Below are 13,757 nucleotides of genomic sequence, written 5' to 3' on the forward strand. Positions count from 1 at the left end.
CATGTGTCACCAGATTATATCTATACGTAATTACTCAACTTAACCTACTCCAATTTTTGCTCTAAAATTATTTACCCCGAATAGCACAATCAGCTGACTTGCAATTTGCAAAAATAACCAACGCGACTTTATTTGCTTTATTGCCAAACTTGTTACAGTTATACAAAAGAATTGATTAACACCGGTAATTCGTAAAATTTTGCTAATGATATTAGTTCAGTTATGCTAGAGCTCTTGATAATGGCATTTGTAATCAGTTCGTTTAATATAATTTAATATAATCAATTTTGGAAAAGGAATTTACTTCGTGTAAGCGTCTCCATCTAGTGTGACAGTAAGATAGCAAACTACCTTATCGCGTAATCCTTTGGTACGTAGTACAGCTACTTAAAGAGAGAACTTTATTCGAATTATTTTAGATTAAACGTAACAATGCACTGACTTCCATTTGATTAAAAAAGATACTATTCTCATATCTACATTAGAATATTGTATTTTTGTAGCTGATATCTATCGCCATCTTTAATGTGTTTACGGAGGCAGAGAAACATTCTTATGAAACATAAAATCAATAAAAGCTATACTGTAAATAGCTAATGCGTTTCTGTAAAATCTACAAGTACACACGCAATGTTTAAAGTAGATATTCTGTCATTAAGATCAAGAGCGAGGAAATAGGGTAGGCCAGAATTATTCAATGATAACGTACGACTGGATATGTATGAGTGTATTTAACGTGTAATTATATTCAAACACTTAGTGATATCAAGCGACGTTGCACAACCGTGGCACAACTGCAAAAACGCACCCCGCCGATCGTATTATGACCATACAAAATTATTGGCAATTTTCACCAACAAAATATCAATTACTCCTATAGTTTGTTTAACAAATCAACGAAACAATCCAACAACAAATACGTATCGCTTCCTAACTTGTTTTCGAACACGAAGCTCGACAAGGTTTGAACGTTAAAGTTTAACTACAAATCGGCCAGCATTTTTAACATCGATTCACAAATAAGTGTGAATGTCACGAACAGCAATGATTGTATAATATCATTTGCGCTATACATCTATCGAATTTCCTACGAAAATAGCCGACTACGTTCAACTATTAGACAACAAACCTTCGTATACCTATAATGTAACATCGTACGTCATAAATGCTATCGTTCTTCGGGGATGAATATGATTTTTCATGTAACATAAATATAAAATTGCTCAAATATTGTAAAAAGAAGTCAATGCGGTGTATATTATATTCTTGCGATAAAAGGAATAGAGTTCTTTTAAAAAGCTTTTAATATAATAATAACGATACGATAACGATTGTAACTTGCAACAACTCAAAGTCTGATTTGAAACTCTTGAAAGCAACTCCTTGACCGCTTAATTATATTCGCGATTAATCACAAATATGTTATTATAGATAGACGTGTAGTTCAGAGATCACGAGTAACCCTTCAAGCGACATACTTTACACTCAATGCAAATTCCGCATAAATTATCTACGAATTTTGATGATGAACGTGTTAAATAGATACATGCTTTCACAGTATACGTACCAATGCATGTTTTTAATGTCAAATTGCTCTTATTTCATAAACTTGACTAAGATCATCTTGCTGACAATATCTATCAGTATGTATTTCAAAAAAATAAAACTAATTTCTACTAATTTTCCTTTTAACAAAAAGAAGGGAAAACGGACAAAAATTAATATCAAAACATATTTCTTTCTTAGAAATTACAACATAAGATCAAAAAATCAAATAGATAATATCAAAAGTATAATTAGTATATTCTCTGTTATTACCTACTCGTAAACATACGCTTTAAATATATTTTTCGCGTAGAAACAAATTTAAGAACGCCCGACTAAGAAATAGCCCAGCTATTTAACAACGAACAAAATTCGATTATATCTAATGAGAATTATAGGAATTCGTTTTGTTTCGTCGTGGATGATCGGACAATTTGATGTCGTCTCTTAAGTATTCTTTGATTTTACGCAAAATCGTTCGGAAATAAATGGTTTTGGTATACATATAGTGTTAAAATAGTAAAACTTGCTGTAAACGCACGCACACGATACAGTAATATAAAATTGTATACGATATGTGTGAAAGAATTGGCACGGATACAGGCATCATACAAAAAGGTTCCAAAAATTGCTCCCATTTCTTGGTGATGAAATAAAACCCACTTTCTGTCGATTTATATGTTTTTCCGAGCACCGCTCGATATCGATAGTTCTCCGAGGACGTAAAATGTATGAAAAAATCACCACAACAAAAATCACCGTTCAATCGTCGACTCCGTGATATTTGTAAAATATCGGTAAGCGTATTCGGTAGTCTTGTCACAACAGAACAGGAAATTTTGTTTAGAAATCAGCCGAGCGTTACGTTGGAATCGATCGACCAGCACCTTGTTTTTCTCGAAATGGCATTTATATTTCTTCCAACGAGTCGATTCATTGATGTTTAATGGTATATCGTGAGTTCGACGATAATAATTAGTCTATTGCTTGATTTTCCTCGGTTGGCCGTTATTCGATAGATGCTTCCAGAGATCGGTGATTAATGGCACGTCTCGGAAGCTATCGGCCGAAGGCTACGCCTGCTACGAGCACATCAAGTCTACAGATCTCGATTCACCCCAAGCATTTTGAATTTTGAAGCCTGTCGTTGGCTTCGGCATAACGTGGTGCGACGCAGACGTCGTGCTGTGTCTCAAAGTCGTCATGGGAATGCTAATAGCGTTACTCTTTTTCTGTATCTTCTTACCATCTTCGTCTTCGAAGCAAACCTAAAAATATCGAAACATCAATATCTTCGTACGTCGAAGTATTTTTATTGAAATATTTTTATATAACAAAAAAAATGTAATCATAATAATGATAGTACGTGAAACACATTAAAATGAACTGCCTACCCATGAATTTCCGGTTGCTTTAGTCTCATTCGACAAATCAATTAGAAGATTTTTCGGCGTATCGTTCGCATTACGCCGCTGAGCATTGTCTTTATTCTGTTCGTTAACTTTATTTACGGATTTTGCCTCTTCTTCGTTTTTCTTTTTTTCGTTGCTTTCTGAAAACGAAAAATAATCAAAGAATATTTAATACAGTTAATTCCTAAATCCAATAGCATTTTTCAAAATGTTTTTACGAGTCTTGTAATTGAATAACGTCAACAGTCAATTGAATAACGTTCCTTGTCAGAGCGCTTCGCACGTGGAATAATCAATAAATAATGGTTTATGAAATCCAGTTTACATAGATTGCGAAATAGAACCTGTTTCAGCAACTCTACGGTATGGTCTCCTAGATACACTTTCATTATCGACCCACATGTACACCAGTATCCACGAGTCTTTGTGATGTGCAAGTAGAATCTTCGCATACAAACACTGATTTCTCGCTTATCGCTAATTGGTAAATCCGAGACATTTCATAGTCCTGAACCAGAAACGCTTCGTTAATTACAGGACATACCACTAGACCAATACCTGCATTTTCACAAAAAATGTCTCAATCCGAAGACTATTTGCTTTGATTTACATTTTAATCCTTACGCTTGCATTACCACTCGAAAATACCTGGATATTTCTTCATTTTTGACAAGATATAGTTAAATTACAAGAAAATACAAATAAGGATTATGTGTTGATAACTAATGACTACATTCTGTATCATTATTTTGTTATTATGATATGATAGAATTGATTAAAAGAATTATTAGATATTACAATTAAATATCTCCAAAAGAGAAACAAGTTACGAAACGAGCTTTTAATAGAATTTATAACAAAACATTCTGAGAAAGGCCACCTGGTTTCTAAAATATGTATTAGGTAACATAAGAAATGTTCTAAATTCATGAGTATCGCTCTTGGTTTTCTAGCAGTAACATTTAAAAAATTTCGTGGTAACCAATACCTAAATACGTCGATTAATCGTCTATTGAATTTTAATATACCTTTAGTCAATTTTTGAACAAATAATTGAAATATACTGTTTGGTGATTCTACAAGGAGTCAATCATTTCGGACGAAAAATTCTGCAAAGATCATGGGCATCGAGTTAGAAACTCTTTGAATGCGTGATATTTGAATAGTGTTCGTTCTTCAATAGGTATCTATTTGAGTACAGATACCTTTGTTTCCTAATTTAAATAAAATTCTGTCCCTAATGCCATAACTTCCATCCCAAAATTCCATAACTTAATACGTAAATAGTTATCGAAGGAATAATCATAGCTAATTCTCTTTGGGGAGAACGTGCTCGACAATGTTTGGGCGAATGAAGGAAACACGCGAGTTGTAATTGTTCTAGCTTCCCACGGCGTTGTAGTTCGGTGCGCACAAGGTTCAATATTACCGGACAATTTCCTAGGGTGCACTCGTAACCTTCTCCGAAGCTCTCCGCAATATCCGCACTCTCGGAGAGTTAAGTGCACAACCACATAGATATTACTGCATCGCACCGACGCGATGCACGGACTTTTACAACAGATCAGAAGGTTCTAGATTGAAGCTGACTTTCTTTCCTCGTGTAACAAATTTCATCATTCGGTTCATCATTTGATTATTTCTTAGTTATAGGATTGTTATCGGTTATCTTGTTGCGAAAGCTTTGTGTAAGAGAAAAAGCTATACGATATAAATCGTTGGTAATGTGCAGACTACGGATTTTCGACATTTGCAGAAAATTAAAAATTGCAGAAATGCACAGAATGTAGCGCTTTAATGTATCCAACGCAGCGTGGTATTGTTAAAACATTACGATAAAGAATAAATAATTTACCTACCATTCCTATCATCAGTTAACGAGGGGCTTTTATCTTGAGCGTGATGGATCCTAGGATCGGCTTGGGACAGCTGCCAAGCTTCGTAAGCCGTGTTAAACGCCTGAGCCACAGTTAACGTTACCGTTTGCGCCATTTTTCTTTTGGGGCAGAGAAACGCGTGGCACTCCATAGTTTCGTTCAAATTTGTTGCGATAAATGCGAACACATGATCGTGAGCGGCGTCCGCCGAACAATATGAAATTCTGAAAAGAATTGCTTATGCGTATATACACAACAGACATTTTAAAGGAAACTATGATTCCTCGGTATGTTTTACTACAACCATCTTCTTCATTAAAATTTACACAAATGCCAGAGCATAACACTGTTTCAACTGCTAGTACTAAGTAGTACTATACAGTAATAAGTAATAGTATTATGATGCAGTTATCATAATTGCTATAATTACAATCGAGGCCTTTATAACGTGAATATCTTGATAAAACGAGAAACACGAATATTCGCGAACTGTAAAAATGTATGAAAACCAGGAATATGCAATTATTTTCGCTACGCAACAAAGGAATACGTACCAAAGGGATTACAATGGAATTACAAAGAAAAGTTTCTCTGAAAGCACACGTGAAGGACATTTCGAATTATTGTTTAAACTGCGCGAGATTAAAGAACAAAAATCTGGCGATCATTCAAAGATAACAAACTCTCTTAAAAGTCACTAAAAGTCATTAAAATAAAAGGTGTCTTTTTGTAAAATAAAACTATACCATAATATTAACACGAGTAAATATTAAGGATGTCTTGTGTGAATTGAAGCGATATTCCATAATTTTAAATTTTATCTGTTAATCTTGTATAAATTCTAGTCGTTCATATGAACCCAGAGTTAATCAAAATGGCATTAACAGCCTCGGTGTATTACAGTGAAACTTGAGGATGTCGTGTGATTAAGAAAATATATAGCCTAAGTCGTTACCACGTTTCTTCGCTTTTTATGAACCGTAAAATTTCATATTGCAACCAGAATGCTTTTTAAACGCATTACAATTGTGTAAAAAAAACTGTAATTGAAATGATATTAATATCATATTCAATTTCTTTCTTATCTTTAATCTATTTCTAATGGTGTTGTTTAAACAGAAGTATCGAAAAAAAGTCGTTCGTTTATTAAAATATTCAAAACTGAAAACACAAATAGCATTGTTGGTTGTAATTGTTTTTCCATATGATTGTTTCCGAAGGGAATATTTTGACGATGTAAACACAATCACAAAAACAAGCAAAAAGGTTAAAAAATAGAGGGAAAAAAACGATATGGTTTCTCATTTCGATACGAATTCAGATATCGAAAGATCCATTGGGGAAATCATAGTTTCAAATTGACAAAGAGAATAATATTCCAGAATCGAATCACGTAACGTTTGCTCGTCGCCATTGCGCGATATTTCGAATATATTTTAGCCTGAATATCGGATATTACGTTGGCTGACGCAAAGGGAAATGTACAACAAGCCAGAACCAACAAATCCGGTTTCGTCCGATTACAGCTCTCCAATCGTGACTGACGTGTGTATACGCGTTTCGCAAAGCAGGAAATGCTTCGGATACGTTCATGGAGTTCTGTCTTGTTTCATATGTACCTGTATATAGACACTTGAAGCTGATCTTCTTCCGTGGCAAGGTCCGTCATTCTAATACCCTTTAAACTCACAGCTAAAGAGACCCGTTGCAGCTTCTTACCGCTTGCTTTTGCCTACAATATTAAGAGAACGTTTCATTCACCATAAAATCTCATCATAAAATTTCGTAAACTCTCTTTATGTTAACTCTAAAAAAGTAATTAATATATATATATATATATTAAGTTGCCCGAAAAGTGTCTTTCTTTTACATACACGTCTTTTACAACCATGCATCTTTATACAAACATGAAACCTAAACCTGCCGAACGGTGTGATCTTTATTTTGATAGAACAAAATGGGTCATACGTAATTCGATAAAATAATATAAAACGGAAAATGTTGTGCATCCATTATTTCCATATAAAATGAAAGAAACCTTTCGGACCACCTAATATATGTAGATATACATCGTGAAGCTAAACTGTTGGTACAAACGAAGGGTGGCGAATTTTGTTTCATCGGTGAATGAACATTTTGGCCCAAGGGCCTTGGGACACTGTAATTGTCGTCACAGGAGAAATATATTTGTTTAATGAACGGCTTTATCAGTTCGCTGTAGAAACACGGTTCAAAGTAAACGAGAAGAAAGAGGGCTAATTCTGTTTCGAGAAACGAAATATCTTCTCGAGCAACGGTAAACTTGCCGTGACATTTTGCAGTAATGTAATCGTGAAACTCGGCCAGAATAAACGTCGGAGTAAAATCATCGAATTAACTTCCCCAAAAGATTATTTAAACTGGCTTGAATCCTCTAAAAAATTTGAAGACAGCTGGTCTGTACATATTGTACGGTAACTATGTCTCCCAGAAGAGCGATAAAATAGAGGATAGGGTTATAAATAATTTGACGTTTAATAAAACGGAAAAATCTAATTTACGCGGAACATCGTTGAAAACGGACAGAATTATTCAAGGGAAACGGACAAAATTTGTCATTAACGAAGCTATTAACTTTCGCGTTAAACCAAATTAATTAACTTGTTAAATTTATTGACTTCGTTTAATTGCATCGTAGAACAATGGATAGATCGGTGCCGTATACAAGTAAAATGCCCCTTGTAATCAATCACTTTGTTAAAATGATACAGAAAAAGCAGCGCATCAAGGGTGAAGTTTAAACTATCGCTAGTTAAAATTAAAAAAGTTTAGAAAGTAAATTTGTTGTTGATCTCTATAAGGTTTAACAGCAAGTTTTAGCTGCCAAGTCGAGAACGTTTATCGATCTTATCTAACGTCGTAATTTATTTCGTCGAGAAATTAATGAGCTAGGTGCTACCGAGGTTGCACACCGGGGATATTTATGCGTAATTTTACATGTCGTCTTCTTCGCCCGTTTCAAGAACGTTTTGATCGCGCTCGAAATAGCTGTAAAAAGCAATTTTGCCCGGGGAAATGTTTCTCGCGATGCAAACTAATACATACAAACGCTTTAGCCTGTTAACGTGTAATTATAAAAGTCATGGATCAAAGTGTACCTACCATAGTAATGACGGTTTTGATGGCTTCAGCCGTAGCTTCTTCGCTCGAAGGTGTTTCGACTAGGGTACTACCTAAATATTTGAGGGTGAACCTGGCTTCCGATGCATCCTCGGATTCATCGTGCGTTGTGCCAGCAGAACCGCTGCCCTCTACGCATTCGCGACTATTCGCTAGAGCCCATTCCTCGCATAGTTCTGCAAATTAACGTCGAACACATTATACAAACTCATCTTACAACATTCGTCCGATTGCCTCCCCGCTGACAGTCATTAATTTGCGTTGTGAATTAAATCGAAACACATTTCTTCTTCGGAACATTGTAAGATGTTATTTTTTAATTTATTAATAGGAGTTTCTGGTTAGTGAATGACCCGGTTAATACATTAAGAAGATACGTACAAACACTAATGTATCGAATAATAGAATAAAATAACAGATAAGGAAAATATCTTCTAATCGAAACAGGTATATACGAGCATATAACAGCTCGCTGGAGATAAATACGTCGGTAAATGGAATGGGGGATGACCGGTGTAACATTAGTCTTGCTACATACAACTACGTAAACCAGTCTCGTTCTCTGACCGCGTCGTGTCGGGAATGGCACGTGTGCCAATAATGGATGCTCATAGTATCATGCAATCGGTATTCTCGTTTGATGCATCTCCTATCAGTTCGGACACCTTCTATCGATCACCCAAGGATAGACCGATTCCATTCGACAAGCGAATTGTATCAAGTGTTACGTACCAATTATGAAGGAGCTTTGAGAACAAATAGGATAATTAGAAATATTTGATTTACGTTCGAACAGTTTCGGGCATGGTTTTACAATATGTTGTATTTTTATTCTGACCTGAAAATGTCATACACAGAGTATAAATTTCTTGAGGGATCTGCTCTATTTTTAATAAATTTAGCTGTTTAGTATTGTATACGCGTAATCGGATTTTATCGTGTTGTATCTTGTATCACGAACTTGTATAAAAATTGAAATTTTAGTGTAGTTTTATATGGGACGTAGTGTATTCTTATCATTCTTCAACAATCTTGCACGAACAACCATTTTTGTATTTCGAGAGAACAGTTCTCGGTATTATTGTACTTCATAAACTTTTAAAACTCTACGAGCAATTCTCACGTAGAAGGCAAGAAAATATATCATGGTGGCATCGTGCAATAGAGCAAACGACAAAAGTATTCCTTGGAGAAGCTGTAAAAGTTCCTCAAGAGTAGAACGAGAAGTTTTTTCTACTTCAGACATTTCTGCGCCGAAGGAAAATCGGTTTCGATACTTTCAGATGTTTCTAACGATGTTTCTCCGCAATTCTTTGACCGAAACGAATCTTCTCTATAAATGTCACAAGTTTCTAAAAAGAATACCATATGGTACGTTAGATAAATTTTTGTTTCCTTTAGTTCCTCGGAGAGAATAGATAGAATAAACAGAAAGTTGTTAAAACATCCCTTGATCGTGACTCGAAAAATTTCTACTTGTCTTGTGTTACTTGGATTTTAACTTCGTTCGTTCAATAATCACGTCCTCCAATTCTGTTTCAGTCCAAACGTCACTCCAATTAAGTTTCTCACACAGCTTTCCCACGTCTACGATTCAATTAGATGATCCGACGATTGTTTCGATGTCCAACGATACTCTTTGTTCTTACGAATTCGCACAAAGCAACGGGGCGTCCATTGAAACAGTTTCCTGGTGTTCTCTTCGACGAAAAGGTTAGCATTCTAAACGACTATCTCGCGAGATAATTAACAAAGGATCCATCTTAATTTTTTATGCTCGCATATTTTTCATACTCGTCGAGTTCTTTGTTTTTATTCACATAACGTTACAAAACATCCAAATATTATTTTGACTCGTTTGGATATCTTTAAATGGTACTGAGAGTATATATTTAGAGCGAAAAAACGAAGTGCGAATAAAATAAACATTAAACATACTTTATAATACAATCGATAACTGGTCGAATACTTATGCGATGAAACGTACATTAACGCGTTGGGTTTCTTGTGAGAAACTCGTGGCTGATATCGATGCGACGGTGACGAGCACTGTTGAAAATTTTCAAGTAAGAGCACTTCAAAAATACAAGGCGACGGTCTTTGGACCTGGCAGTGTCTCGAAAGAATTGAAAGTAATTACGGCAGGTTTTCCAGCAATTACTATGCATCGCTGATACTGTGTACCGTCTAGTGTACAAAAGTAAGTTACTTGCACAACCGACATGCTTTAACTCACAAGGATCCAATTTTCTTTAGGCATAAGAAATTCATTGCCTTAGAATTGCTACCCTCTTGCTACCAGTGGAACACTTTTACAAATTAGAAACCATTAAGAGTTTCGGAAAAAGCTGTGGAAAATATGTTCATTTGAAAAAATAAGAAAAAAGGAATAATTGAATTTTGTTTTAAAACAAAATATTTTCTATATCTATCTGTCATGTATAAACTCGTGTGGTTCGTTGGCGCGGTTATTATTAAATTTGCCAATTTCCAATTTCTGTGAAACGTTGCGAATTGTTGGAACAAAAAAAAAACGATAAGGGAAGGTGAAAAATAGCGAATCGAGCTTTTCCGTTAGCCCGGCCACTGAGTGGTGAGCCGCAAATTAAATCTTCTTCCAGGCCTTTTACCACGATATCCACGTGACCCTTGGATATCGGATTTACTTCTCTTTTACTTCTGGCCTGATTCATTCGATAGGGACTTCAGCTTATCGCCATAGCCTTGTTGCTTCTTACTCCATTTTCCAAGAAATGCTTAATACGGTCCATAAGAAAAGAATTACTTGAATAATTTTCTATACCTTAAACCCTGAATCCAGCTTACAACAAGTCGGAAATACATAAAGAAGTTCTAGTTGATAGTATATTATAGTGCTATAAGATACTGCAGTTTCTTCAAACTTCATAAAATATTCAACAAAGGATCGTTTTTGTTATGAATCCTTCGACTGTATTATCAACTGAAGCTATCTTGTTCACAAAGTTAACTATAAGCCAATTTGAATTTACAGCTTTCTGAGAAAACATAGTTAGAAAGATGTGCATAGTAAAGAAGAGGCAATACGCTGATCGGTATTAATCTCGAACAACGCGTGCTATAGAAAACCGCAAACCATTGCTTGTTTTCCGTCAACCCACAATCGATAAATAAACGCCACCGTAACACTCGTATCCACGGTAATGCGATAGCGCCTATTACGATTCGTTAATACCTGCAACCATTGTTTATTCGTGCATCATCGATGCAACATTGATCGTTCTCAATTGATGCCTGGGTAGATACATAAATTCCCTGAATTATGCAAACGAAGCTAATCACGTGGACTGATTCGATAGAATTAACCGAATAACAGTCCCGTGTACACAAATAATTTTAGAAACACGTCTAATTTTTTTTATTAAAGTACGTATGTATATTTCTAGATTCGTTATTCTCATTCTGGCGTATATTTTGCTCCATAGATTCTATTAACAGTAGCAGGAAATACCCAAAGAAAGAAGTGCCGACATTGAGGCGAGTAACCCTTCGTTTCTCGTATTTTTCAGCCGCAATATACCATAAGATTCGTATTCAACAAAAGTTCAAAATGAAAGCATCTGTGTATGTGCGTATACCTGTGTAGAGAGCTCTTTCATTTCATTTTCTTCAAAAACCAGCTTCAGGTAGTACCTTTTCTGACAGATATATATATATATATATATATATATATATATATATATATATATATATATGTACATACATACATCTTAGATACACGTACATACATATGTATCTTCAACGACTTCATCATTTTATTCGATATTTTTATTTGTAAATATTTTAATATAGAATTAATGTACAAGATACAAAGGGTTCCATGTTGTTAAACCTAACCCAATCTACTTTCGTGCATTGAAAAATAAATTTCACGCCTAATAATAATGCGTATCTACACCGTCTCATGCACATCGATATCAACACCTCTGCTACTAAATCAACTCTGCACGGTGTCGCATCGATTAACAAGAAACAAGCACGACTATAAGCCGAGGGCACGGTTGTCTAATTTAAAAATACGCCGGTATTAATAAAAACATACAACCGATAACACCAGCGGGCCGTTAAATATTCATTAAAGATAATTCTCTTATGAATTATACACTGATGCTGTATGTTAACGGAGTGGCGACGTTGAATAAATTATTATACGATACACAGCAGGTAAAATGAAATAGGCTGTCAATGTTACAGTAAATATAACGTTGATATATGTAACTTGCTTCTAATAAGCTTACGGAAAAGAGAAGTGAGATATTTTAGTCCCTTAACGATGAAACATTCGAAAAGGATTTAGTAACAACAGATTTGGTATATTTTATCTTTTTCGAATTTGTACTTATACAGCAATGTAATAGCAAGTTGAGTTCACGATTAAGCAGGATGTATCGCGTTGAAATTTCAACAGCGCCTTCTCTCAAAAATATCGCGGAAATAATCTTCAAACCATGCACTGAGTTTATCCTGTGCATTATGCGGTGTTAACGGTTCGACCATTAAAGTATAATCAAGGCATAAACGGAAGCTTCCGTAGCAAGGAGTTTAGGTGACCGCCCTTTTTGGAAGCAGCAAAGGGGATAGGAGTGAAAATCCTCAAAGCTTGGGAAAGCTAGCTTCGGTAAACTCGAGATCTTTATTTCCAGCAAATAGGAAGACGTGCTACCATATCTTTAACTCTAAGGACTTCTATGACTAGAGAGGGCTAGTTATATATATATTCCTTTACATAAATTACAGTTACCATTCCAACAATTTTCTCCTTGTTGTTTCCTTATGTTTTTCTACTCCTGCGAACCTTTGCGAAACCAAGCCAACCAATAAGAAATCAACAATATCGAAAAATAACTTGGCTTCTATCGCGAGAGTTCACGGTTCGCGATAAGTCATGCGGCTTTTTCGTCTTGGAACAATAATTTGTTGGGTTTCCGCGGTTACGCGAAGAAGAATAATGGCTGGTTGGGCTGGTTTTCCAAGGTAGAAGATACGTCGGAGGTACATTTTCCTTGATTATGCGAAGGGAACAAAAGGCAGCGAAAGGTAGGGACACGCCACCAATTCCGGTATGCTTGCACCGACAACTTTTTAAAGTTGCGTTACCGAGCCGACTAATTGCGTCCGGACCTCGCAAACAATTTCGCTACAATACAAATAATTATTACCAGATATATACTAGTCAGATAGAAACAAGCCGATAAACTTTCTCGGGGCAAAAGTTTTAGCATTTTTAATATTAAACTGAAAATACGATAAGAAGAATTCTCTCAGCCAACTTTGCGTTGTTCTCCTCCGCTGCTCGAGAAAACAAGAACCACTCTATTTGCTCGAGGTTATTATCTCTTTGCGCGTATTCCTTTTCCTTTCTTTAACTTCCTGGTTCCAATCGACTCGGTCAGATCATTAGGATCTCGAAGAACAGTTACAATTATGTCACTCCCTCTGTAGTCAGGTAATTGAACGTACGTTGCAAGATAATTGGAAAAGCTTTCGCAGACAGAAAGTGGAGGATGAAATTGCAAATGAGCTTGCCCATATTTCTATGACCAGCTAATGAACTTCATTAACGTGTTCTATTAGAATGCACGAACGGTTGTCGTTTCAATTTTCGTCGACCAAAACCTTGCTCGAGATATATTTCAGAAACGAATCGGCGTTAAGAGAAGAAAAGTAGGTCCCGATCACGTCCGTGAAATTTTGCTTTTTCCAGGCTCCTCCGAAAAGCTTCGGA

The 13,757-nt window shown here is 35.6% G+C and overlaps 1 protein-coding gene across 2 annotated transcripts in view; it reads right to left on the reverse strand.

The window, feature by feature from the left end:
• Positions 1 to 712: 712 nt before the first annotated feature.
• LOC138180157 (low density lipoprotein receptor adapter protein 1) overlaps positions 713 to 13,757 on the reverse strand; it is a 34,246-nt gene continuing 21,201 nt past the window's right edge. For both annotated transcript variants that reach the window (XM_069113733.1, XM_069113732.1), the window contains exons 2-6: positions 7,976 to 8,169; positions 6,454 to 6,566; positions 4,817 to 5,058; positions 2,940 to 3,097; positions 713 to 2,813 (exon numbers count right to left, since the gene is read on the reverse strand). In XM_069113733.1, the coding sequence (XP_068969834.1) occupies positions 2,628 to 2,813; positions 2,940 to 3,097; positions 4,817 to 5,058; positions 6,454 to 6,566; positions 7,976 to 8,169 (893 nt within the window). In that variant the 3' untranslated portion in view covers positions 713 to 2,627. The remainder of the gene's footprint in view (positions 2,814 to 2,939; positions 3,098 to 4,816; positions 5,059 to 6,453; positions 6,567 to 7,975; positions 8,170 to 13,757) is intronic.

Source organism: Bombus flavifrons, chromosome 5, assembly GCF_040668555.2.
Source record: "Bombus flavifrons isolate JBK064 chromosome 5, iyBomFlav1_principal, whole genome shotgun sequence".
In the NCBI taxonomy this organism is placed as follows: domain Eukaryota; kingdom Metazoa; phylum Arthropoda; class Insecta; order Hymenoptera; family Apidae; genus Bombus; species Bombus flavifrons.